At 46.5% G+C, this 24,746-nt stretch overlaps 1 protein-coding gene across 7 annotated transcripts in view; it reads left to right on the top strand.

Annotated features, from left to right (window-relative positions):
• The window catches only part of ULK1 (unc-51 like autophagy activating kinase 1), a 79,737-nt gene that overhangs the window by 33,067 nt on the left and 21,924 nt on the right, over nt 1-24,746 (top strand). For 5 of the 7 annotated variants that reach the window (XM_027689582.1, XM_027689587.1, XM_027689585.1 and 2 more), the window contains exons 10-16: nt 4,267-4,325; nt 8,159-8,241; nt 11,706-11,756; nt 18,705-18,793; nt 20,818-20,983; nt 22,233-22,293; nt 22,394-22,483. In XM_027689582.1, coding sequence (XP_027545383.1) covers nt 4,267-4,325; nt 8,159-8,241; nt 11,706-11,756; nt 18,705-18,793; nt 20,818-20,983; nt 22,233-22,293; nt 22,394-22,483 — 599 coding nt within the window. The remainder of the gene's footprint in view (nt 1-4,266; nt 4,326-8,158; nt 8,242-11,705; nt 11,757-18,704; nt 18,794-20,817; nt 20,984-22,232; nt 22,294-22,393; nt 22,484-24,746) is intronic. The other 2 variants (XM_027689583.1, XM_027689586.1) reach the window with 1 other exon arrangement.

A 24,746-nucleotide genomic window follows, 5' to 3' on the forward strand; every position in this document is an offset into this window, starting at 1 on the left:
CAATACTGGGAAGTGCCTTGGGAGGGTAGTGGTTTCCACTTGTCCTTACCTGTGCCCACTGTGGGGTGGTGCAGACTGTGTAAACAAGTGACAACCAGAAGCAAAGCTTGGAGGCAGAGAAGGAAAAGATTTACACAAGGTCTGAAACAATCTAAAGCCAATCTAGTCCTTGTCAGATGGTGTTTTAAATATGATTAGTTAAATGACCTCAATCTCTCTTTTTTTGTGGGGGAGGAATCACAGTGATATTTCTGGTGGCTTCTGTTGTGTGACCCCTTTTAAAACTGGGCAGCTCTTGGTAAGGAGACTCACCACCAAGCACATGTACTTTGTGTCAGAGCTGTCTCTGGCAGTAGCATGGGTCCCCTTGGACATCAGATCATCCAAGGACCATAAAACCTGATTATCTGCTGTCTGAGCCTTTGCATGAATCTTCCAGCTCTTTATGGATATGGTGCCCTGTGGAGCCAGGGAGCAGGGAAGTGACATATGAAGCAATGCAAGTTTTTCTGCCTGGTCTGGCAGCTCTGAAAGAGTTAACCTGCCTGCTTATGTCCTTGTCCCAGCTAGCTGTTAGGTGAAAAATTAATTTCCAAGTCTGGTGTACCAAGTTCACTGCTTTAATTCTGGGTTAATTCTGTCTGGATAAGTACCAGGATTATGTGTCACTTATAGCAACTGCCATGTTGTGAAACGAGCCTTGAGGAAGACTAGGGAAGGGATGACTTTATACTTAGAATTTGTTAGGCAGGCTACTCTTTTGTTCCCAGATCTGTTCCTCTGGACTGTCCTGTGTCCATGGGGACAGGAATTCCTGGCAGTGGTAGGTTTATTCTGCTGAGACTGGGCACAGAGATTGACTTGCTGCTGTAGTCAGTGGCTTTTGGACCAGCGTTTGTGGGTCTCATCCTGCTCTGTTGGCAGCAGAGAGAGGGAAAACATCCACAGGCAGCCAAAGAAGAAGGTTCAGGGGTCAGGTTTTTTGTTTTCTTGTTTCTGGTCCTGGGGCTTTAAGGTCCCCCAAATGCAGCCACTTCGCTGTGGGAGTCTTAACAAGCAGAGGGTGTTTGCAGCAGGTTTTCAAGCTTTTCCCTGGAACTACTGAGCTAGAAACATCATTACTTGTTTATTTTTTTTCTTTCTAACATATCTGAATCCCCTTTCTGCACCTCCAGATCTCCAAGGAAAGGATTCAAGGGACAGAGCAGATACCACACACCTGCTATGAAGTGTTGACTAGACAGGGCTGTTCAGGGAAGGTGTGAATGTCTCTGGCCCTCCTCTGTCTGAGTGCTGGGCTTTTGCATCCAGCCTTTGCCCAAGCACAACAAATCCAGTGCTGAGTGCTTTTGGAAACACCCCCCTGCCTGCTTTTCACATGCAATTCACTTGCAGCCAGCACCGAGTGGGATTTGGCAGGGTTGTGCTGAATGCCTTTGTTGGCTCAACATATTTCCACTGCTGCTGGGGACAAACTAACAGACTGGCATGATTGAATTTGTCCAATTGTCTCTATATATAGAAAGGACAGACAAAAACAGGACCAGTTACACCAATGCAGCTGCTCCATAGTAACACGAGAGGGGGACTGAGGGTGTGAATTGACCTGCTGGTGTGTCTCCTGTTCTTGGGGAAAGCTGAGCTGTCAGTTCTGCATCCCTGGCTCTGACAGATGGATGCTGTCCTGCAGGTAGCAGCTGGCTCTGTGTACCTCGAATGATCTGGTTGTTACCTGCTTAAAATGTGCTTTTTCTGGTGTTTTTCTTGGGCAGGGTGTGTCTGCCTGGAAGGTAGGTTTCAAGTTAAGTCCTCAGCTCCCTAGAAGAAGGGATTCCAGTGGCATTTTTACTCTCTTACAAATAGTTGTGTATTTTTTCCATGATTCTCAGAGCAGCACTATTTATTGAAAGGAGAGGTGAGCAAAGTGTTTGAAGGTCCTAGTGCTTTAGAAATGCATGGTGACAGCAGGAGAGCAGTGGGCATGTTACTGTGAGCCTGGGAGCCCTCTGCCAGGAACAGAAGTGTGACTCATTTGATTAATAATAAAGTTATGTGAAGATGCAGTTGTTTTTACCAAATTAATGGTGATCCATGGTTATCTGTGCTAGGCACTCACTATAAAATGACTCTTCCCCCAGTATCTGTATTAGAGACCAGCTTATCATGGGCTCTAGGGAACAGCCCTAGTGAAGGAGAGTGTCTGGGTGTGCAGGAGCAACTGGGGATGGTGCTGAGACAAGCAGAATGTGGAGGAACAATAACCCTACAGGGATATCTCTTCAACTTGTACAAAGAGGGGGGGAACTTCATTGAGGATTTTGTTTCTGTCCAAGCCAGTGCATGGAAACCCTCTCTAATGAGCTGGGCTTCATATATGAGCTGCTTTTAATATGTTCTGTCTTTATTGCCAGGAAAATGTCTGACAAAACAGTGTTTGAAGTAGATCAGAGCCTCATTGTGTTTGTGAAACAATCGAGTTGTTGCGACAGGAAATGACCAGAGCACAGAGCCAAGGCTTGTGTCTCTCTGATGTGAATGAGCCCTTCCCTCCCTGTGCTGGAGTTCTGCTCCTCCTTGTACCTTCTGTCTGTCAGGCATATTTTTCATCACACAGAGCAGTGTGGCCAGGCCATTTGGTGCAGTGTGGGTTTGCCTCCTTAAAGTTGGCCAAAAATTACAGACCCAAGAATCTGCAAGGGGAAAGGTGTTAAAATGGAGTTTTCCTGAACCAAATCAAATCGAGTGGAAGCAATTGGAAGTTTTGGTGCAGTTTGGCACCTGTGTAACAAGGTGCTTTGCTAAAGAACATTCATTTTGATGGGTTGTGGAGAAAGTATTTTGGCACCTTCTGTTTGGGTCCTTGCTGTGTCTGTGAACGGCAGAGGGTGTGTTATTGCAGAAAAGACAACCAGGAAATCTTTATTTGCTTCCTTTAGGAATCCAATAGCACTTGTTGGTACAAATCAATAGGAGAGTTGTGAAGCTTTTGTTGGTAAAGCTGTGTAAAAAATACTGTCCTGATGAGTACTACACAAGTGTGTTGATATTAGCAGCTTTTGAGACTCTCCTTTGCTCTCTCTTGAGGTTTTTTTTACTGAGCTCTGTTATCCTCAATTTTCATCTTCAGCCAGAGGGAGTAGGTGATGTTGAAACAGCATCTTCTGTGACTGCTTTTCTAGCCATGCTCTGTTAGTGGTATTTTGATGGCCATCTGCAGATTGGCTTGTCTGATTTGCCATTTTAAGCATCTTAATTGACCTTAAATGCTTCTAATTTAGAAATAGAAGTAGGTGGAAGGCTCGAGGGTTTTTAGAGCCTGCCCTGAACATCAGGAGAAGCTGCCTGTTGCCTCCTCATTCACACTTTCCTACACACTCTGCTGCACCAATAATTGATTGCAGATGAATGTCTCTGATCTTCCTCCCCTCTTTATGTGTGCCTTCATGTCTGTGTCATGCCAGCCAGCCTGCTCTGCCTTAATAAAGAGACTCAGCCTAAGCAGAAGAGCTTGAGACAGTAGGGTTAATTTACTGGCCTGTATTATTCATTGCATGAAAACAAATGGAGAACTTGTGTTAGCAGATTTTTATGTGCCTGTGCCTCTCTACTGGTGATTTTATTTTTAACCTCAGCCATAAACCTCTTGTGCCAATCCCCCCCCCCCCTTTTTTTTTTTTAATCTCATCTCTCAGAATTTGGAATCTTGTCATCCAACATCCCACGCAGTTGTGTGTATATTACTGCACAAATAAAACAGGAGCTGTGGCTTGAGACCTTCTGGCTTCCTGGAATTAAAGTAGAAAATCCTAATTCAGTTGCTGTTTCTTCACAGATCCTCTTGCCCATCAACAGGCTCCCTGCCCCTCTTCTAAATGCCCTGCAGCATTAATCCATGTTCCCAGCAGGATCTGCCATTCACCATTTGGGGCTCCTCACGTATGCAATTATTTAGTCTTCTGGGGGAGGCTATTAGGCCAGCTCAAACCTGAGCATCAGAGCCCACTACAGTGAAGCTCAGCCCTTGGAAGGGGAGAGCAGGACAGAACCAGGTCAGGGACAAAATGGCAGCAGGCTAAAATACTGTATTTTCACTCTGGCACAGGGCTGGCTTTTCAATCTAAAGCAAGCTGCAGGTTCTCATTGTCTGTGCTGGTCCAGCAATTGAAAAGTGCCTCTCTGCTCTTCAGAGCTGCTGTGAAATAGAAATGTTAACCCCTTTCCTTCATTGTCAGCTGCTTCATGTACTGGTTTCTCTCTCCCATACAGGCCAGCAGCCCACAGGATCTCCGCCTCTTCTATGAGAAAAACAAGATGCTGATGCCCAAGTAAGCATTTTTCCACTGTTGCTGCTTGTAGACACTTGTTTACCCCGTGTTTACACCTGTCCTCACATGCTCCTGGCTTGTCACTCAGGGAGGTGACTAAAATATTTGGCCACCTGCCTTTCCCCATTCCTTATACCAGCAGTGATGTGGCCCAGAGAAAATCAGGCAGCAGTGGATAGCCAGAGTTGGTGTTCTCTCTCTCTCTCTCTGCAGACACTGCTGCTCCCCTACACTGCAAAAATTCAGGATTCTTAGTGATTCCAAGAGCCAGCTGGTGGTCCTGTTCCACACATGGCTTCCCTGAGGCTGAGAGCCTTGGGAATAGCTCCTGGCAGTTCTGGAAACCTGTGAGCAGCCAAAGTGCAGTCCCTCCTGTAACCTGCAATACCTGACTGCAGATCACATTCCCATTTCTCACGTGTCAGGGCAGCAACTGCTTGTGTCCATCCTGCTCTTAGGGGGGAAACACTATAACCTCCATGGAAATGGACACTGCTGCAGTTTCCAAGGGGAAGAGAACTGCTTTCATCCCAACAGGGTGTATGTTACCTCGCTGCTCAGTGCTGTGATTTGTCAGGGTATTTTGGTTTTGTTGCTGTGGTCTTTCCTTTTGATCTCTGAGCTCTTAAAGCAGAACCTCCTGCCTGCTCTGAAAACCTCAGCCAGGTACAGAGACAGTTCCAGATAAGTTCCAGATAAGATATCCAAAAACTGGAAGGCCTTTTTTTAAGCAGAAAGTTAGCTTTGAGTTGGCAGAGCTGCTAATGCAGCCACATATGCAGAAAGTTCAATGGATTGCTGTATATGGATTTTTCTTTTCCCTTATCAGTTCAGACAGCTCCAAGAGATAACTAGAAGGGACTGTCAAGAAGCTGGAGCTCTTATCAATGACTTGTGCTTTCCCTTTAAGTACTTCCTTTTTTGATTTGGGGAGAAGGCAGATTTCTACCAGCATTAACTCTGGGACATCTGCATATTCTGGGTTGAACTGGAGGGCTCGAGGGAGCAAAACACCCAAAGAGAACAACTTAAAGCAAAAATGCCACCACATAGTGGGAGCTGGATAGTCTGTGTGAGCAGAAAGCAGACCTTCTGTTTTTCCTAAACAGCCCAAAACATGGCTGCTCACCTTTGAGGCAGTCCCTCTTACTAAGAGAGAAATTAATCCCTACAACTAATCAGCTTCCTTGTGTGGATCCCGCTGCCCTGCTGTTGTTTGGCTCATGGTGCAGGCGAGGGGAGAAATGAAACTGGGCTGTAAGAGGAGAGCGTGTCTGTGCTTGTAGGGATTAGTCCTTCTCCTCTGAGTCCTTTGCACAGCCTGCATTCCCCATTTTCACTTATCTCCACTTTTGAACTACCAAACTCCTCCAAAATTTATATCCAAGCCCGCTGGTTTTTGTGCTGTGGACGTCAGTTCTGAAGTGGCCTTTGTGTAAATGGCAATTCCCAGCTTTCCAAAGTCAGTTTGTCTCTGACGTGAGCTGCAATCTGTGCTATTCCTGAGTAAACATGAATAAACTGCTTGAGAGCCCTGCCAGCACAGGATGAAACACAAAACTACTCCAGACACGACCTCCTCAGACTGCAGCAGTGCCAGGATTTGGTTTCATTTTCCTTGGGGCTCAGCAGGCTGGCACCCACCTCCCTGCCATGGCCATGGAAAGTGCTGTGTTTGGCTTGGGAATGGGGTGGGGAAGAAAAGCTCATTAAATGCTCCCCAGCAGTCCCTGCCTACCCAGCTGCTGCTGACAGGTGAGATGCTGTTCTGAGCATTCTGGGGAGCCCATGCCCAAAGGCCTCACAATTTTACCAGTGCTGATCTTAGTAGCTAACGTTCATCATGCTGGTTTGCATGGCAAAGTACATCCCAGATCATGGGGGAATAAGGCAGATTTGTTGCTTGTCTTTAAAAAGTTGGCCTTGGAAAATAATACTTGGAAAATAGAGTAGCAAAATTTGATGCTTCAGACTTGGGAGATAAGAGGAGACAGGCTGTTTGCATCAGCTTCATCTGTGTTGTGCCATCTTAAGCCCATGGCTTGACCTGCCTGTTTCTTGGCTTTGGAGCCATAGCAAGGCTAAAGCCATAGCTGGGAAATGGACTCATTTTGGGTGAGAGCTTTGTGTGTCATGGATAAATAAATGATGATGATAACACTGCAGGACTGCAGGTCTCCAGCACTAATGTATTTTTCAGGAGACTGCTCACTGTGGTACCTTGGGTTATTCCATTACACAGTGGGCTTCCAAGGGACACTTTCTTGATGAGAGGCTCAAACTGAGCCTGTCTACCTGCATCCCTTCCAGAGTCCTGCTGGCCCTCCTCCTGTGTTGACCTGAGAAGGCACACAAAACCATTCCAGCATCAGGGATGGAAGAGCAACTCCTCCAGTACGAAGAAGAATAAGGAATGCTTGCCATCATTCTCTGTTCCAGGAATCACTGTGTTCAAATTCCTGCCCCAGCAAGGCCTAGGGCTTCCTAGTAAAATAACTGGGTAGTACTGAAACCTATAAATACATACCTTGCCTCCCATCTCCTGTTTCATTGAACAGGAGTCTGGTAGTGCTAGCTAGCACCTTTTTTACCCCCCCCCTCCACTATTTTTGTGCCAGCTTCTGGTTTTACCCTGTCTGTGCCAGGGCAGATTGGTAGAGATGGTGTAGGAAGGGCTCTTTCTCCCAGCATCAGTGGGGCTTGGCTTCAGGATGGTGAGTGATGCCAGCCCAGCCAAGAGCAGCCCTGCCTGAGCCACGTGTGAGATACTGAGCAGCTAAAATTACAGTGCTGGGCACACACAGGCCATTACCTCAGCTGACCCCTGTGTGGGGAGAGGGAAAAGCTTGGCAGAGCGTGGGGCCATGCTGGGCACAGCCATGATAAACAGAGTCAATAGTGAGAGGAGCTGGAACCACCTACGCTGTAATTTGGAGAGCTCTGCCCCAGCCTGGCTACTACAGCCCCCAGCAGCACTTCTGGTGGTGGAGGGAAGTCAGCAGAGCTGAATCCACTTATGCAAGAGCTGAATTCCGCTTTCCCTGCCTTAATCTGGTCACTTATTCCCTGCATCTTGCAGTCTGCTGGGGTTGGGAAGAGCTGCCCTGGCCTCTCCTCCATCTGCTTGGGGGCACGGGAGAGCACAGTCATTTACCAGCTCTTTTGTACTGCAAAGGCCATGGAAAAGAGTGTTTTCTTCCTAACTGTGCTGAAAAGTGGGGTGATAGCTGCATGAATTTTAGCTTGCTTGGGTGGCAGTTGCTCACATCTTAGTGGCCTCCAATTAATAAATGCTGTATATCAAGGAAGCAAATAGACAAAGGTTGCTTGCCAGCCTTACATAAGCTGCACTGAAAAACAAATGGCTTAATAAAATGGTAGTAATTGGCGATACATTTCACCACCAGTGTCTTAATTGGAAGCTTCCCCTTGGAAACTGCTTCATTTTAGTGCCCTCCTTATTCCCACTAGCACAAGTGGAAGAGATTTTATTTATAATTTTATTTATCATGTGTGAAATACTGCCCGTTAATGGGCTTAGCTGAGAACCAGAGGGCTGACACTGGCACCACTGTGGAAGGGAAGGATCTGCAGGTGCTCATGGGAGAGGCCACTAAAGCAAGATTAGCTGCAGCCTGAACAGTGACAGGGGGGAGTGAAAGCCAGAGATGCAAATAGAGACATTTCAGTTCAGCCTCCCTCCAGTGAGCTCCTCGTGTTCCTGGCCCAGCAGGCACACGGAGTTTGCATTTGCCAGTTGCCTTCCTGAATATGTAAAAGCAGTTTAAGTAGACTGCAAGTCTCTCTTACTTTGCTTTTGTTTGCAATCCTAGCATCCCCAGGGAGACATCCAGCCACCTGAGGCAGCTCCTGCTGGGCCTTTTGCAGCGTAACCATAAGGACCGCATGGACTTTGGTAAGACCTCCTTCCAGTTTTAGTTCTGCTGCCCCTCTCTGTGTCTCCTGTGCTGTGGCACTGCACAAACATCTGTACTTCTGGCTTGGTGCCAGGAGAAGCATCCAGACACCTGGATCTCATGTGTGCCTTGAGGGTTGCACAGTCTTGGGGGTTTTAGTACATGTGCTGGAAAGGTCAGTGCTGATTTTGGTACAATTTTGCAAACCTGGAGATGTGGCACACCTTCAGCGTGTGTTTGTTACTTGTGTTCCCTTTCCTGGCTTCTGCTTTTATGATCTCTCTGAACTTTGATTGTGTTACTAGGTAAAACATATATCTTGAGCACCTCTGTTTTCTCTGGCGTAGCTCCTTCCCAAATCTGCAAGCTGCACCCACTTACTGAACAATTCAGTCAATACCCTCCATTTCTCAGGGTCTGCCATGATAATTTGAGCCTGGAGACCATAGCTGCTTGCAGACCCTTTCCTCCTTCTCCAGGTTTCTGTGGAAGGAAGCTGTGGTTCTTATGAGGGCTCAAGCTGGCAGTCTCTGGGCCTGTGTCTGTCTCCTGTCTTGGCTGACATGAAGATTTCATTCTTTTTTTTTTCTTAATTCCTTCTAAATTAAGAAGAGTCACTATGAGCCAGGTGGTTCTGACTTTGGCAGCATCTTACAGATGTGTTTTAGCTGAGCCAAAAGGTCTGAAGAACCTCCTAGTAAAGCCCTACCCTAGAGGAAAGCAGGCAGAGGTGGAGCCTTTCCTAGAGCCCCTGAAAGGACCAAGTTGTCTAAAGGCAAAGACATCCTGAGTGTTTTCAGGATGTTGCTGTTTAGTCAGACTTGGGGTGAAAGAGTTTGATATTTCTGTCTTTGGGGCATTGGTTTTCAGTTGCTTTTTTGTTGCTTATCTGCTCAAGTGGATTGCTTCCTGCTGGGCAGCATGTGCTGGCTGATGAAGAGAAATTGTTTTGCACCCTCTGTTATTCTTTTGGATTAGAGATGCCAGGAAAGCCTTTCTGGGGACAATCATCTGGGTGGATTAACAGAGGCTGATCATAATTATCCAGTGATGAATGTAAAGAACTGGTTACTGGGGTGCAGAAGTGAGAGAATGAGCCTTTTGAAAAGGGAGTTGTTGAAGCTCCTGACAGACTTGACTTGGATAGAAGCACCTTGCAGGATTATTCCCTGCAGACCTCTACCTCTTCTATCATGCTGCTGTGCATTTAAAAAGAAGGTGTCCTTGAGGTTCTTGACTCCCTGCTGTCAGAAATGGAGTCTGTCAAACCTTTTTAGACCCCCATAAGCTGTTTTTGTACCTCTTGGGAGTAGACTGTATGAGTCAGTGTCTAACACTTAGAAATTTGAGATAATAGATTTCGATATCACTTAAGACAACACTTTCAGCGCTGAGATTATTGGCTGCTGCAGGATCCTTTTCTCTATAAATTGTCACATCCTTGTAAAATATAATTGTTTTTAAGGGGTATGTGAGAAAATAATCTGTAGAGAAGCCTATATTTGAGATATTCCTTGTGCTTTATAGAAGGCAGATCTTGATGAGTGTGTGGCATCTCATGACACATTCTGATATCTCCTGTCAGCTGAGAGGAAAACAACTACCAGAACCATGATTTATTTAGACCAATCCACTTCCCCAGTACCCAGTTATACACTTGGTCCCATCCACCTCCAGATTATGCCCTTGCCAAGGTAGCAGCAATATGTAAATGAGAGCACTTCCCTGTGCCCAGTTAGTGTCACCTTTTCAGCTGCTGTGTGAGCCCAGCTGTGCACAAGCTGTTCGTGTCCCGTGGCTCTGGATCCCATCCAGATCTCCCCCTTCCCTTAGCTGGCTCCCAGTGCTTTGTCCTCCCACTGCCCAGCTCACCACTGGACATTCTCTTCACCTGCACTGTTTACAAAAGGCCTGCTTTGGCTGATGGTCAGTGCCTTTGTTCACTGCCCCTCTGCCCTCCAGCACCCTGTAAGGTGAATATTGAAGATTTGTGAGTGCTGCTGGGTCAGGCATGATTCCCTAGCTACTCTCCCCAGAGGGGGAGGTTTCCTGCTGCTCCTTTTTCCCTGAGGCCCTCTGGAATCTGCCTGGAGATGTGCCCAGTGCCCTCCACGGAGCTGCCCCAGAGTTTAGCTGAGTCACACAACAGCAACACGTAAGCTTGAAACTTCATTTGCTTGTTGTGTCTCTCAGCTGCTGTTCTACCAGGAACTGGTGGTCTTTGCAATCTCAAAGATTATCTAGAGGAAAACCAAGAGGGTTTCAAGTTGCAAGTTTCCTGCTGATGATTACAAGCTGGGTTATTTAAATTTTGCTTTGCAAGCACAGCTAATAAGCAGTTTGGAGCGGGGAGGGGGAAAAGTGAAAGAAATCATCATTTCCACCCCCTCAGTTGAGTCAGCTTGGCTGAGGGATGGTACACTCCTCTTAGAGGAGCAGGCTGAAGAAGAAGCAGGAAATTCCAGCAGCTGAGCAGCTCCTGCAGGATGGGGATGTTCTCCATCCACAGCAGATGTAATCTGTGAGATGCCAGCTTTCCCTGCCAGGGAGTTCCATCCCTTCTGTTGTGCTAAGCCTGCACTCAGGCTGCAGGACCCTGGCATGGTGGTGGTAGGGAGAGACAGGGATTGTTTTAAGATTAAAAAGCAGAAAAAAAACCCAGTTGCTACTTTCTGGAAAGCTCACTGGCCAAAGAAGAGCTGTTTACAGAAGGAGAAGTTTGTAAACCTTGGGTGTTGCAACAGGAAATCCATGCTGGGAAAAGAAGTTGAAGTGCCTGCAGTTAGCTCCATAATCAGTGTTGATCCGTGACTAACATTCCCAAAAGGCTGAGTTGCTGATTGTGATAGGAGAGGACTCTGGCACAGAGCTGCAGTGAATCAGAGATGAAGGAGTTGGGAGAAGAAGCTACTTGTGAGGACAGGCAAACATGTCCTCATGTCTCCAGCAAGCCAGGACAGAAGCTTTTCTTGGCCTGGATCTGTGGAATGTTCTCCCTTAATGAGGGGAGGAAGCAGCAGTTGTGTCTGGTGTGAAAGAGAGGGAGTTCTGGGCTGTGATCCTTTCTGCCCTCAGTGTGTGCAGGGTTTGGGTCTGTGTGTGATGGAAGATCACTCAGTGGAGGTCTTTTTGTCCATCATTCCTCTTCAGTGTAGTGAGTGGCAGTGCAGTGTGATAAATACACCCCCCCCTGGATCCCTGCAGTTGGGATGACTCACCATCCTGATCAGCCAGGGATCCAGATAATTTCCCATCCTTTTTATATGAATGGGCCCTGCATCCAGTCCCTACCCTGCAATTTTGACCCCTACTGTATACAGCTGCAGTCAGACAGCTTCCATGGTTGACTGGATTTCTTGGAAAAATCACTGTAAAACACCGTAACTTGCTATGCTTCGACTGCTTTGTAAACTCCTTGCAGTCATTTCCTTTCACTGAGTCAGTGTTCTTGATTTTTTTTCAGATGAGTTTTTCCATCACCCATTCTTGGACGCAAGTGCCTCTATGAAAAAATGTAAGTATTGCATTTTCAATTACAACTCTTTTTGAACCGTGGCCGGACTTCCTTTGCTGCTAGTTCAAAAGGAAAGAAAAACACTGCTTTATGTTTCCTTAGTTATTTAGGCAGGGATTCAGTGTTTGCTAGTGTGTCATGTCCAGATTTTACCATCAAAATGTATTTAATTTGACTGAGTTTATCTTCAAAGGGATGATTAGAGGGCTATTTAGAAACGTGAAGTAGAAGCAAATGTAGCTTTGAAATGTATTCAGCTGCTTTGTATGAAGTGCTTGGTCAGTGGGGTGCTTGTAGATAAACAGGATTATGTATCATGGTCTTGCTTTTCATCCTCATCTGTAGGACCATTCAGGATTGTGAATGGTGCAAACTGGCACTCTTGGCTGTGCTTGCCAGGTGCTACCTTAGGTTGGCTGTGCAAAATAACTTTGGTTACCAAACCATTTTTCATCTTTTACCTCGAGGTTCTTGATAAATCTTGTTGTAGAAGGGTTACCTTTGGATACTCTCTGAGAGCTGGTCAAAACAGAGTTCCATTGAAAGTTCTCTCTTCCCTCTTTTGATTCATAACTTTTGAACATATTTCCAGCCACATGTACTGTGGTCCAGAGGTTTGTTTTCATTGAAAGCAGTTCAGAATTCCTTCTGGTGTGGGGGGTATCGTAGTCCTCTGGCCAAGAGACCCTTGGCTTAGTGGAATTGTGTAGAGTTGTCTTCTTCTGGAAGGATCTTCCTGGGCCTTTAATCTCCTCAGTAAATGATAAAGGCAAGAATTTCCATCAGTGATTGACTTGGGGTGCCCAGTGCAAGGGCTGGAAGTTCTGGAGGAAACCTGTCCGACGCAAACACAGAGCCCCTCTTGGATGTGTGCCATGGGTGGACACCCCTTGTCTGATGTCCACGTCACTCCTGACAGTCTCTTGCTTTCCTGCTGCCAGAGCAGGACTTCTCAGTTGTTCCTGATCAGATTTTAACTGTGCACTCAGGTGACCTTCCTGCGGGCAAGAAAAGACGCTTCTGGTTTAGGGTCGCTTGGAAGGCAACCAAGGCCCTTTCTCCACCTGCACCAGCGAGATGTGGGGTCAGCCCTGCCCAACGGGGCTGCTCTGCCGGCAGGAGAGGACTCTGCCAGTGTGGGACTGCTCCTAAGCCAGCCCAGCTCTTGGCACCTGCTGCACTGCTGCTGGGTGGGAAAAGCCCTCGGAAGTCTGATCCCGCTGTGGGCAGAGGATCCCCCCCTCAGGATGTTCCTGCGTGCCCACCAACTCATCTCCTGCCTCCGGCCGTTCCGCTGCTTCGCTGGCCAGGGGAGCAGAAAACCCCCTGCAAAGGGGAGAGGGTTCTTCTGACTTGGCCCCAGTTCCCAGCTTGTGCCCGCTTGCTGTGCAGGAACCAGAGGTGCCATGCTGAGCAGGGCACTGCAGCTCAGCCTTTGCCCCCAGCTGCACCCAGGTTAACAGTGTGGGGTCAAGGGCCAATAAAAAAAGCCCCTTTACAGGCAGGTAGGGTCTCCAGACCTCTCTGTTGTCCTGCTGGTCCTCACCTCCGGACACACGTCCACAGCCTGGAGTTCTCTCCAGGCAGGAGAGACTGCTACTGGTTTTGAAAACATGGGGAGAAGTACCTCTGCATTGCTGGAGATGTTGGAGTTGTTGTGCACAGAAACCTGCTAGTGGAGGAGATAGTTCTGTAGTCTGCTGTGAGGTCTCTGCTGCTTCCAGATGGCAGTGATGGGTTAGAGCCTCTGGGAAGTGTGGTGAAGAGCCTGGATGAGAAAAGCTGCCTGTGGTCCTTTTGATTTCTGAATAGGTGAGAGAAGAGCCAGTGTGTCAGCAGAGGTCGGGGTTGTGGTGACCTCCATAAGAAAAGCTCACCTGAGATGTGTGGAATGCTGCTTAACATGGCAGCGTGCTTGACCCCTGCACAGTTGCAGCTGAAGTTGGTGTCCTGGCAAGGCTGCAGTTCTCAGGCGCTGCCTCCCTGGCTCTGCATGCTGAGCCAAGAGTCCCAAAGCTTTATTGTGCTGCTTCATCTCAACACGTGGCTCAGCATCACCAGTGTAGGAAGGATCAAAGAGGAGAAGAGATACAGCTGCATCTGAATGATGGTGGTCGTGCTCAGGCTGAATTAGAGTCCTCAGGCTTCCAGAGGAGAACTGGGGGAAGGAACAGTGTGCCTCATCTTTTTGTTCTCCTTGAGAGATCATAACTGGCCACCAGTGACTGCAGTGGAAGCAGGACTAACTCATCACATCCGAGTGTGCAGGTGTCTCTTAGGAGTGTTTGTTTGATGATCTGTACCAGGAGTAGTGACCACTCTGTGATGAACACTCTGAGACCTCAGCTGAGCTCAGGGACCCAAAGTGCAGCCTTTGCCCTTGCAGTTCAGAGGTGCCTGCACTGCACATGCAGGGAACCGTGTGTCCATCCAGGTCCCAAACCAGTTTTCAGGTGTGGCACCTCCTGTCCAAATGAGAACACTTTGCAGTATGAGCAGAGCGTGCTGGTCTCTGTAGCCTTACAGACACGTCTGCCCTCAGGTGACAAGGACAGGACAGGAGAGGTGCCACCAGCAACACGGTGATCAAAAATGAAGTGAGAGCCACGGGCTGTTCATTCTCTGTGGATCTCTGTTAGTACACATGGAATTGTAAAGAGTTTTTTTTAATATAACACAATTCTGGAAAATTTGGGAATCCTCAAATACGGGTCATTCTCCAGGTGGATAATTTTGAAGTTGCTCAGACAGGGGGATCCCCCTCGTTCAAATACGTTTGTGTATTTTGCAAGACACTCCAGCAAAATCAGCATTTCTTTCAAAAATCTTTCAATACATTTCTGACAAGCACACCCTCTTCACTGCTGTTTCAAGGGATGATTGTTCTTATGTCCCTCCTCTCATCTCCCTCCTCTAGTGGAGCAAGGACTTAAATCTGCTGCCACCCTGGGTGTACCTCAGAGCTCTGCTCACAACAGGCTTCAGCCTGCAGAGTGGATTCAGGGCCTTGGGCTTTGTTAACTAAGATGTATACTTTATTTTTTTGTTTGTTTATTTATAATTAATTTTGTATTGTGGGGTTTGTACCTGTGACTAAGCGTGTACTTTAGATGTGCAAAAATTTATTAATAAAGTCTTTAAAATACTGTGTCTAGTCAGAATGTCGTCTGTCTGTAGCCAGGTCTGATCAGCATATGGTATTGGGGCCGTGTGTTACAGTAATAATGCTTGAGAAGGCTTAATTAGACGCTTGTGCAAGTCCTCTCTCAGTAAACACATTGTAATTGGTACCCGTGCAGAATATTTTGGAGGTTTTTCTGCTCCTGCCTTTAATGAATGGTGAGCTGCTGCCTCCCTTACACTGAGTTAGGAGAGCATGAAAGGTGAGCTGCTCTGGTTCAGAAGTGCACGGGTGGTTCAGTGTCTGAAATACCTGTCTGGCTTAACTTGACTTTTACCATCTTTGTGATCTTATTGTACACAAAACAGGTGATAACCAGCAAAAAATCACCATGACTTCTGCACATAGAAGGTTTTAATGGTGCAGATTTTTAAACTCTCTGAAAAGCAAGTTATTTGCCAGGTCCTTTCAGAGTTTGCACTCAAGTTATTGCCTTGTCAGAGATTGCAATTAGAGAACTTCTTGGTGACTGGTTTTAATTGAATCCAGTTAATCAGAAAAGTGCATCTTTCCAGTGCGTGTGGAACTCAGATTCCAAATAAAGCTTTTCTATAAAGCTTGAGGGTCAGATATTTTTAGGATAATGGAGCCTCTGGTAGGATGACGTGTCAGAAGTGATTTTTTGCAAGTGTAGGATCCAATATTGAGATGTACACAGCTGGAGCACAGGCTTGCCTTTATGGCTCCCAGCTCTCCCATTTGGAAACCAGTTGGCACTGGTTACACAATGTGCAGGATGACTGTTTTGTTGCTGGAACGAGTTGGAGAGGACAATTATGAAAACAGACTTATTTACATTACAATTACAATCCGGCAATTTCTGGATTTGGGTGGGGGCCTACAATTCATGTTAACATTCCCTGCATTCAGACTCAACTGAAAACATGATGAGCCAAGTGTTTGCACCCTTTTTAATTTTAAACTGGGAGTGCCTGGGTGTGTGGAGGAGATGGAAGCAGGCGTCTTGCTTTCAAGCTGGCCTACATGGCTGACACTGAAAAAATGCCCCAGCAGGGCTGTGGAGGTCAGAGAGGGTTTGCCAGAGCCAAACCTCGTGGTTCTACATGCATCAAAGTCCATGTGGAGTGTCAGGGCCTTCAGAGTTGGAGCTCACAGCATTCCAGTGTGAATTTGGGGAGTTCAAAGGGATTTAAATAAGAACAGTGATTAACAGAGGCTGTATCTCAAGGAGTGCTTCATGCAGCTGAGTTTTGAGTTTTCAGATGATAGTGGCAAAGTCTGCCTGCGTGTCTTCCCTCCTGATTAATGAAAACCTGTCTGAAGCAAATAGACAAAAATAGAAAAGTCTCAATTCCAGCCAGGTTTAAATCAATAATCACAGAACCAAAATAGACTGGAGGGGACCTTGTGAGAGAACTGAAATGACTCTAACAAAACTACTCATTCCAGGAAAGACAAATGGTGATTCAAGTCTTGCAGCCAGCACGTGTGGGTACAGTTCAGAATTTGCTTATCTTTTCTTAAAAGCACCTTTCCATAAGAGGAAGGTCTGTCTGTACCTGGTTGAATTGTTCTTGTAATAGCTGGCAGGATAAAAAGGGAGGGATTTTTTCTCCCCTGTCAGATTTCTGGTATTAAATACATAGGGAAGGTTCTAGGGATTGCTCTGCAGGCTCTGTAGGAGGATTGTAGAGATCAAAAGCAGTGTGATTTAGGCAGGACAGAGCTCTCCATTTTACAAACAGGTTGTCAGACCTCTGTGTGTGTTCCCTGAGTGCAGGGAGTGGGAAGCAGCTGTGCTGGCTGTGGGCAGAGTGGCTGCCCACAGAGCCCCTGACTGACCTCCCAGAACACCCATCATCAGGGCACCACAGTCCCTGCTCCCTCACCAGAGCACAGACCATCAAGTGCACAAAATCTAGTCTAGAATGAATACAGAAGTTAAAAAGTAGCCTCTCTCAAAGCTTTGGGAAGATTTATTTCCTTGCAGATCTAACCCTCAAACTGCTGGCAGAGTGAGCAGTGCCAGTGTGGCCCATCACAGGAGGGTGTACCCTGCACACCAGCCCATCCCAGTCATCCCACTGGGGATTCCCACTGCACAGCCCCAGGACTCTGCTGCATCGGTCTCTATTGGCAATATAGCAACCTCTTCAGAAAAATAATCAGGTTTTGTTAATGTTTGGAAAGGCTGGAGATCACAGTGACCCTGGTTAAACCGTTACAGTGGTCAATTACTTATGTTAAAATATATATTTTAAGTCTATGCTGCTTTGGCTTCATTTTCTTGTTGTTGGATCTTGTCACATCTCTCTGACTGAGGAATTCAGTGTCTCAGTGATTGCTCTCTTTGTGCTCAGAGACTCTGGTCCAGTCATTCTTTAACCTTTGATAGGCTGCATGGAAAGACTTCCTAAAGCCTTTTATTAAAAGGCATATTTACCCATTCTTTTATCTTTAGAACACTGTTTCAACAGTTAATTGCAGAGAGATAGACTTTTATTTTTCTAGCATGTTGAATAGAGTAAGTACTTTGTAGAATCTAGTGGGATTAATGACAGAGGTAGTTTTACTTCAAACAGAAGCATTCTTCTTCCAGGTGTTATTAATCTCCCTTATAATAAGTATGGAGTCATTAGCACAGGTCCTGTAAAGGTAGAAATTTGAGACAAGGTGCTAATTCTCTGCAAGCATAATGGAAGAGCAGCAGAGTGTTCCTCTCCTCACTTTAGCATTGCCTCTGATCTCTATCTTAAGTCATTCAAATACCAAAATGGTTCCAGTGTAAAATCTGACTTCAGGCTGCCTTGAAGTGGGGATTTTGGGATCTTCTGTGCTGTTCAGTCTTGTGCGTGTGGACTGGAGAATTTGAACCACTAACTACTTCAAAGTCCTTTGAAGAGCCAGTGTTACCTTTGACTGTCTCCCTCCTTGGCTCTTCTAGGTTATTTACTGAAGCTCACTTGCATAAGTCATTGGAGTTAAATAAATGTTCTTTTCTCCTGTGATGCCTTGATCATATTTTCTGCCTGAAGGTCAATGCTAACTAGGCCTTTCAGAGTGAGCTTTAGGCCTCTGTGAGAGTTACAAAAGCCACTTTACAATGAAGGGAATCAACTGGGCAGTTCTGATATTGAACAAAAAAAACATAAGAGGAAGGGGTGCAGGAATGGCCTGTGCTGTGGAACAGTTTCTGTACAAAGAGGTAAATAACCAAAACATCTTCAACTTGAAGAAGTGACCAAGGGAGAACATGCTGAGCTGTAGGAAACTATGCACTATTTCCTTGAGGAAACCCCTTTTGGGTTTTTTTTCAGTAGCATGTGGCCTGGGATGCCCAAGTGGTCATTTGGGCAGCAAACACATGGGGCTTGAGTAGGCAGGTGTTTACCTGGCACACACCTCCCCACATCTGATGTGTGTGTGCTGAGCCTCGAGGTCTGATGAGGAACAAACTGTAAGGGTATGACTTCTGCCCCTGACATGAGTAACTCAGTCTGCTTTGCTGTTTTATCTTTCCCTTCATTTGCAAAGATGCTTTGAAGGATATTTATGGCAGAAACTACCTGGGCAGCACCTTGGTCAGGTGTCCTGTGACCTGTGAGATGGTGCACAGAGGGAGTGGAGGGATGTGAATCACGTAACTGAACAGAAGACTAATTCTATTTTGTTCTCCTTTAATTGACCACATCTGATACATGATGGTACATGAGATAAAACTGATGGGAAAAGATGAAAAAGACCTTTTATTATTGATTGATCTTAGTTTGACAACTTCTTTTGGTTTTGTCTTTTGCTGGTTTTAGCTGCTTCCGTGCCAATGCCTTCTTATCCCAGTTCAGGCTCCGGTAGTTCCTCCAGCAGCTCTTCCACTTCCCACCTGGCATCACCTCCTGTAAGTACAGCTCAGAGGATGCAATGCTTGTGTTAATGGTTCCCCTGCTTGTGTCTTTGAAATGAGGTCTCTGCTTTTGCTCTCTTCTGCTACAAGTCACTGAATACTTCAGTTCTGCCTGGGCTTAGTTTAGAGTTTGGATTGTGGAGGTTGGCTGTCTCTCCACAAGACATATTTCAATGTGCCATTGCCTATTATATGAAACACCTTTATGAAAGAAGCTGGTGTGAGTGACACGAGCTTGTCTTGGCGGAGATGGAAAGCTCTTTGGAACTGAAACCAGTTGCTAATTCAGGGTATTGCACTGATTTCTTGGCTGCAGGTTCTCTGTTTTCAAGCAAAGTCTCTGCAGCCTGACAGCACATCCACCTTCTTTGCAAAGTGACCCTCCTTCTTTCTGACCAGCATTCCCAGGCACCACAGAGAGACATTCAGCAAAGCTGTTTGCTCAGACCAGACCTGCCACAGTCCAGTGGTCTTGTGAGGGATGATCTGAACTGATGGTTTTTCTCTCTGTTTACATGAAATGGTGAAAACTTTTCTGGAGGGCAGAATGTGAACTGACCATTGAAATGACATTCCTCCAGCTCGTTGAACTGAAAGCTTGTTTTGGGAGGCTCTTGGTGAAAGCTGCCTTTGACTTTGAACTCAGGAATGCTGGTGGTGTGATGGGCAAGGGAAGGGAGAAGGATGGAATTTTTTCCTCCTTGGCATGACAGCTTTTTTACTTTGTTCTCTGAGTTTCCCTGGTGTGGGAAATGCTGAGAGGCACTAGCAGAAGGTGTTGTAGGTGCTCACAGTGTGGGCTGGACAGAGAGAACAGTTCTGCTCTCCTCTGAATGTTGCATAACCGTGTCCCCAGGAGCTTCTTCCTCCCTGCAGCAGCCCGGGGTAAAGGAGGGCTGAGCCCTCCTGACCATAAGACTCCAGAAATGAGCAGATGGTGTGAAAAGCAGACTGGCTCTCCTGAGCTTTCCTGGTCTGTGAGTACAGAGTCAGTGCCAGACTGGGAGGAGGTCCCACATTAGAGGTGCACTGCACCTCTCCTGCTCTGCCTTCTGCTGATGGAGGTGTCCTGGCTCAGCCTGGGAAAAATGCCACGTCTCCAGGGCAGAGCTCACAGATTGGGTGGAAAAGAGACAACTCTGACAGCTGGAAAATTCCTTCTGCCTGTGTGTACTGCATGTACAGTGAGAGGGAGTCCCCACTGGTACAGCAGGAGAGTCTTTGGAGGGTGAACAAGGTCTCAGTGGGGCCCAAGTGAAAGGTGATTCAAGTCTTTCTCAGCCCGGAAATACATGAGGATAAAGATTGTGATCTGCTCCGTGGGCAGTTCAGCAGCCTTAAAGCTTTTTTAAACCATCCAGCTTCCTCCATCTGTCTGCAGAACGAGAGGATTGTGGGGCTATTCGTCATTAGGCTGAAGGAAGCAGGAAAATGGGACGTTTTAGGGACCCTCCTGCCTCTGACGGCTGTGAGCTGTTCATCTACTGAAAGCTTAGTCTCCTTCAGGCCTTTCTTTAACTCTTTATCAGCACCACAGTGAAACAAGATGGTCTTGAAAGTGCAGGAACATTTATCTACATGTTACCAAGGGCTTCCTGCAAAAGCATGAGTACAGACCAGATGGTTAATGTTTAAGAACAAACCAAAAAACGTAACTCAAAATAACAACCCAGAGTGTCTCTGAGAGCTCCTCTCGGTTTCCCAGCCATACTGGAGGGAGTTGGTGGAAAATGCGTGGTTGATGCAGAAAGGGATGCAATACCTCAAGTGAATTTTTCGTATCTGTGGAGCATCAGACACGCTGGAAGTACGTTTTGTGGAACAAAAGATGCGCTGTTCTGACAGGGACATAAAAGGCTGTTCCTTTTCAGTAAATTAAACAGCTGCTTCTGGCAAACTATCAGCCCTGGTGTATCAGCAAAATGTTGTTTGTAGCCTTGTACAGCTCAGTTTAAAGGATGGAGCAGAATGATGAAGTAGCTGTGCTGAAGCCAGTGTTTGTTTTCTCCTTGAATTAGCAGTCCCTTGGAGAGATGCAGCAGCAGCTGCAGGAGAAGGCGCTGGCGTCTCCTACCCAGGATTCTCCTGGCTTTCTGCATGGATCTAAGGACTCTGCTGGGAGCAGCAGCAAGAATTCGTCCTGTGACACAGATGACTTCGTCATGGTCCCAGCACAGTTCTCAAGTAAGCTGGTTTCTGGAAATGCAGGTGTTCTGAGCAGAGTTTGAAAGAGCGATTAAACCTCTCTGTTTTGACTGACTAGCAGGAATGATTTTGTCCTCAAGCTGGAAGAGACATCTGGCTCGCTGGCTAGTTTCATAGGATATTTTGTAATTACCTTTAAAGACAGGATTTGAGAGTAAAGATTACTTGGGGGCCTCAGTAAGAGATTGAACCTGGAAATCCAACTGGAAAAGAAGATAAGTAGGCTCACAGGGAAATGCCTTTCACAGAAACCTTTCCCATGTCACCTTCTCTTCAGTCTCACTCAGCATCACAGTCCAAGGCAGGATTCCAGCCAGCAAGCTGGATTTCACACTTGAAAAAATCCCTGAAAAGACTAAAATATGTTGTTTTTTCCTTCAAACACTCTGATTTTCATTTGAGCACCTGTGTTTATACTTGGATAGGAATTCCTTGAAAATACGTATGTCCATATAAGCCAGGGCCTCAGTTTAGGCTACATACCTAAATATCCCCATGCATGAGTCCTTACCTAACAAGCAGAAGGACATTGTTCAACCTTGACCATGTGCATGATGCTTTGCTGAGTTGGAACGTGGTGATAAATGCTGTGATTCCTCCTTTCACAGTTGCACCACTTGTTTTAAAACAGGAATTTGGAGGGGTAGAACTGGAATCTCTGAAAGATCTCTGCTGTGCAGTCTTTACAATAAGGAAAAGCTCAGTGTTGCTTGTGTTTTCCCTGGGATCAGTGGTGGGACCAGTATACACTTGCCTTGTGCTAGTCATGTTCCCAGTGTTCTGATGTTTTGGCACAGGCACAAGCTTCCCTGTGTTGTGTATCCAGCTGCCAGCTCATTTGACTGCCCTGGATTTTTGCCATGAAGGACAGGGATGTTTCAGAGCCCTACATGCAGCATGTACCACTATCCTTTTGCACAGCAGCTAGTGGCTGGCACCAAGTGGGCATGTACCTAGTGCCCCAAATGATTCTGTCAGGTCTTGGCCCCCTTCCAAAAGGGCTTGCTTTCAGCCTGAATTTTCCCAAACTTCAGGGTGTAAGGATCAGCAGCATCGACCCATCAGCTTCAGCCCACGTGTGTTTTGCAAAACACTGACTTCAGAAACAACTCAGCAGGGATTGGAGGGGCAGGAAGTTCTACACAACATCTCAGTTGTTCTGAATGTATAAAGATTTTTAAGAAAATTATCTTGAATTAATCTGTTTTAGCACTTCCTTGTTCCTCAGGTGATTTAACTGCTGAGGCTGCAGGAGGGAAACCAATCCAGGACAGTCTGATGTACAGCGGGTAAGGCCACCAAGGCAACTGAAATTGTTCACGGGGTGTCTGGGGCTTCAAGGTTCTGGTTCCCAGGATCTAATAGCTGGGTTCTTTCTGTCTTCCTCAGGAGTTCTTTGGTGACTTCAGCAGGCTTGGAAAGCCAGGGAAGGACACCATCTCCGTCACCCCCATACAGCAGTTCCCCGAGCCCGTCCAGGTAGGAAAAACTGTTCACTGGTGACTGTGCAGCATTGAATAACTGAACACCCATTGACTTCCAGGAGGGGATTTTAGAGCTGTTGGTGTGCTGGGAAAGATCCACATCTCTCCTTTTAATTAAAGGTTAACAAGGAACACCCAGGAGAAACTCCCCAGCCTTGGGCACTGATAGTCCCAACTACAGAGCCTGTCTCTCCCTCTTGTGGCCCTCAGCAGGGGCTAGGAGAGAATGCAGGAGAGCTGGAATTAACTGTTCCCTGGAGGGGCAGGGATTATTCTCAAGCAGAAAGTAAATGCACTCCACCAGCATGTGTGAGCTACTCATCCCCCCAGTGGAGCATTCCAGCTAAGGACCCTTGTTTCTGAACTCGTGCAGTGAATTGGAGCACAGCACTTCATCCAAGCCTGAAAGTATGATGGACTTGAGTAACTGGGCAAGTGTGGAGGAGTGTTGCTCATCTCCCCTTGCTGCTGAAGGACAGATGTGGGCTTGCTTAGTTGTTTGGGGTTTGTTTGAAAAGCTCCTTGCACTGTCTCTCTATAAAGTAATGCTAGGTGGGCCTTGTTTACTAACGGAGGATGCAGGAGTAGGAGGAATGAGTGCAAACAGGCGTGGTCATGGGTTTAGTTCCAACTAAACCAGTTGCTCTAAACTCAGTTTTGGCCTTCAGAAATGTCTTGGTGACAGCTGCCCACACACAACAGGAGCAGCTGCCCAGCCCTGCCAGCAGGGCCAGAAACACTTTTGTGTTCCGAAGGTGTTAATGGTCTGTGGAAGGTGATCCCATTGACTCTAGGCCTGGAAGCCTTAGGGTATGTACTTAGCTTGCAGGGAACTGGTGGTGCTGCTTCCCATCTTGTTCTTGCCTGCCAGGGAAGCAGGACAACTTTCATCTTCTGTTCTGTCAATATGGCACCTGTCAGGGGAGGATGGTTGAAGGGGATTTTCACACCGGGAGATGGATGACCCTAAAGTATTTTTTAAGAAGAAAATACAGTCCCAGGCTGTGTGTTGAACACATTTGTCACATTAACCGAGCCCAGAAAATGACAAAACATAGCCTGAAAGCATACAAATTTAACAGAGAATAATATAGCTCAGAGGCTCGCTGACGTGATCAGATTAATTGGCAAGCGCGTACCACAGTGTGGAGTTTAATTGCATGAGGCTTCTTATGCCATTGCCTGCTAAGCTTTTTAACAGCTTATTCCTTAACTGATTCCTTTGCATTCTGGAGATCAGTCTTTATTAAAGGATTTGGTCTTGCTTCTGGACAGCAGTGAGTGGAAATTCATGGAAGTTGACTACAAATGCTGCCTACTTCTCACTGGTCACCAAAGTGGCCCCATCGTCCTCCACTGGATCACAAGGTGGCAAATCAATGCCAGTGGCTTTGATCTAAACATGTTGCTGCTCTCACTGTCTTTTCTACTCATTTCCAGCAGCTTCTGTGGAGCAGATGCCAGACCCTGTAGTGCTACTTCCCACTTTTCTATCTGCTTTGAAGAAACACCGTTTCTTCCTACCCTGTCCAGGATGGGGAATAAGATATCAGTAATGAGAGATTGGAGCAGTCACTCCTAATCCAGAGGATAAACCATGGCCTTTGACCTGTCCCCTGAAAGTGCTTGGAACTGGCGCCACCCGGGTGTGCCCTCCCTGGGTTTCAGTGCCCTTCCCTGTATAGATGCCATAAGACCTCTTGGTTCAGCACTTGGCTCCACTGGCACAGAGGACTCCTGGTTTTCCCTCTGTCTTTGCTCACTCAGAAGCAGCAGTTCTCCCTTGTGTGTGGCTCCAGGCTAGCAAGCAATGCTGGCTGCAGTCCAAGTGGGACAGAAAGCAAAGGCTGTTTCAGAGTGGCCAGCAGTGGGTTTTCCTCAGGATGTCATGGTACACTCTAGGACAACTCTCCTTGCTCTTAACTAAGGACTAGGCAGAATTAAAATATGCTGATAGTTGATTTTTTTTTAATTCTTTTTTTAAACACTTCCTTGAAGATAATTATTAAGTCTAATGAAAGGTAATTCATTGGATGTACCCCACAGCAATGGATTTAATGCTGTTTTGAAAGAGCTTTTTTTATTGCCAAGTAATTAAACTCCTCGTCCCAGCTTTATCTCTTGGACTTTGCAAGTTTATGGTCAGTTGCATTCTTTAAGGCTTGAGGCTAGTTGGTAGGTTTAGTGTATATCACTTCATTTGGGTCATTTCCTTTGCAACTTGTACCTTGTGAAGAAAATGAGGGCTTGATATAACT

This window comes from Neopelma chrysocephalum, unplaced genomic scaffold (assembly GCF_003984885.1).
Source record: "Neopelma chrysocephalum unplaced genomic scaffold, ASM398488v2 Primary Assembly neopelma1_77, whole genome shotgun sequence".
NCBI lineage: Eukaryota > Metazoa > Chordata > Aves > Passeriformes > Pipridae > Neopelma > Neopelma chrysocephalum.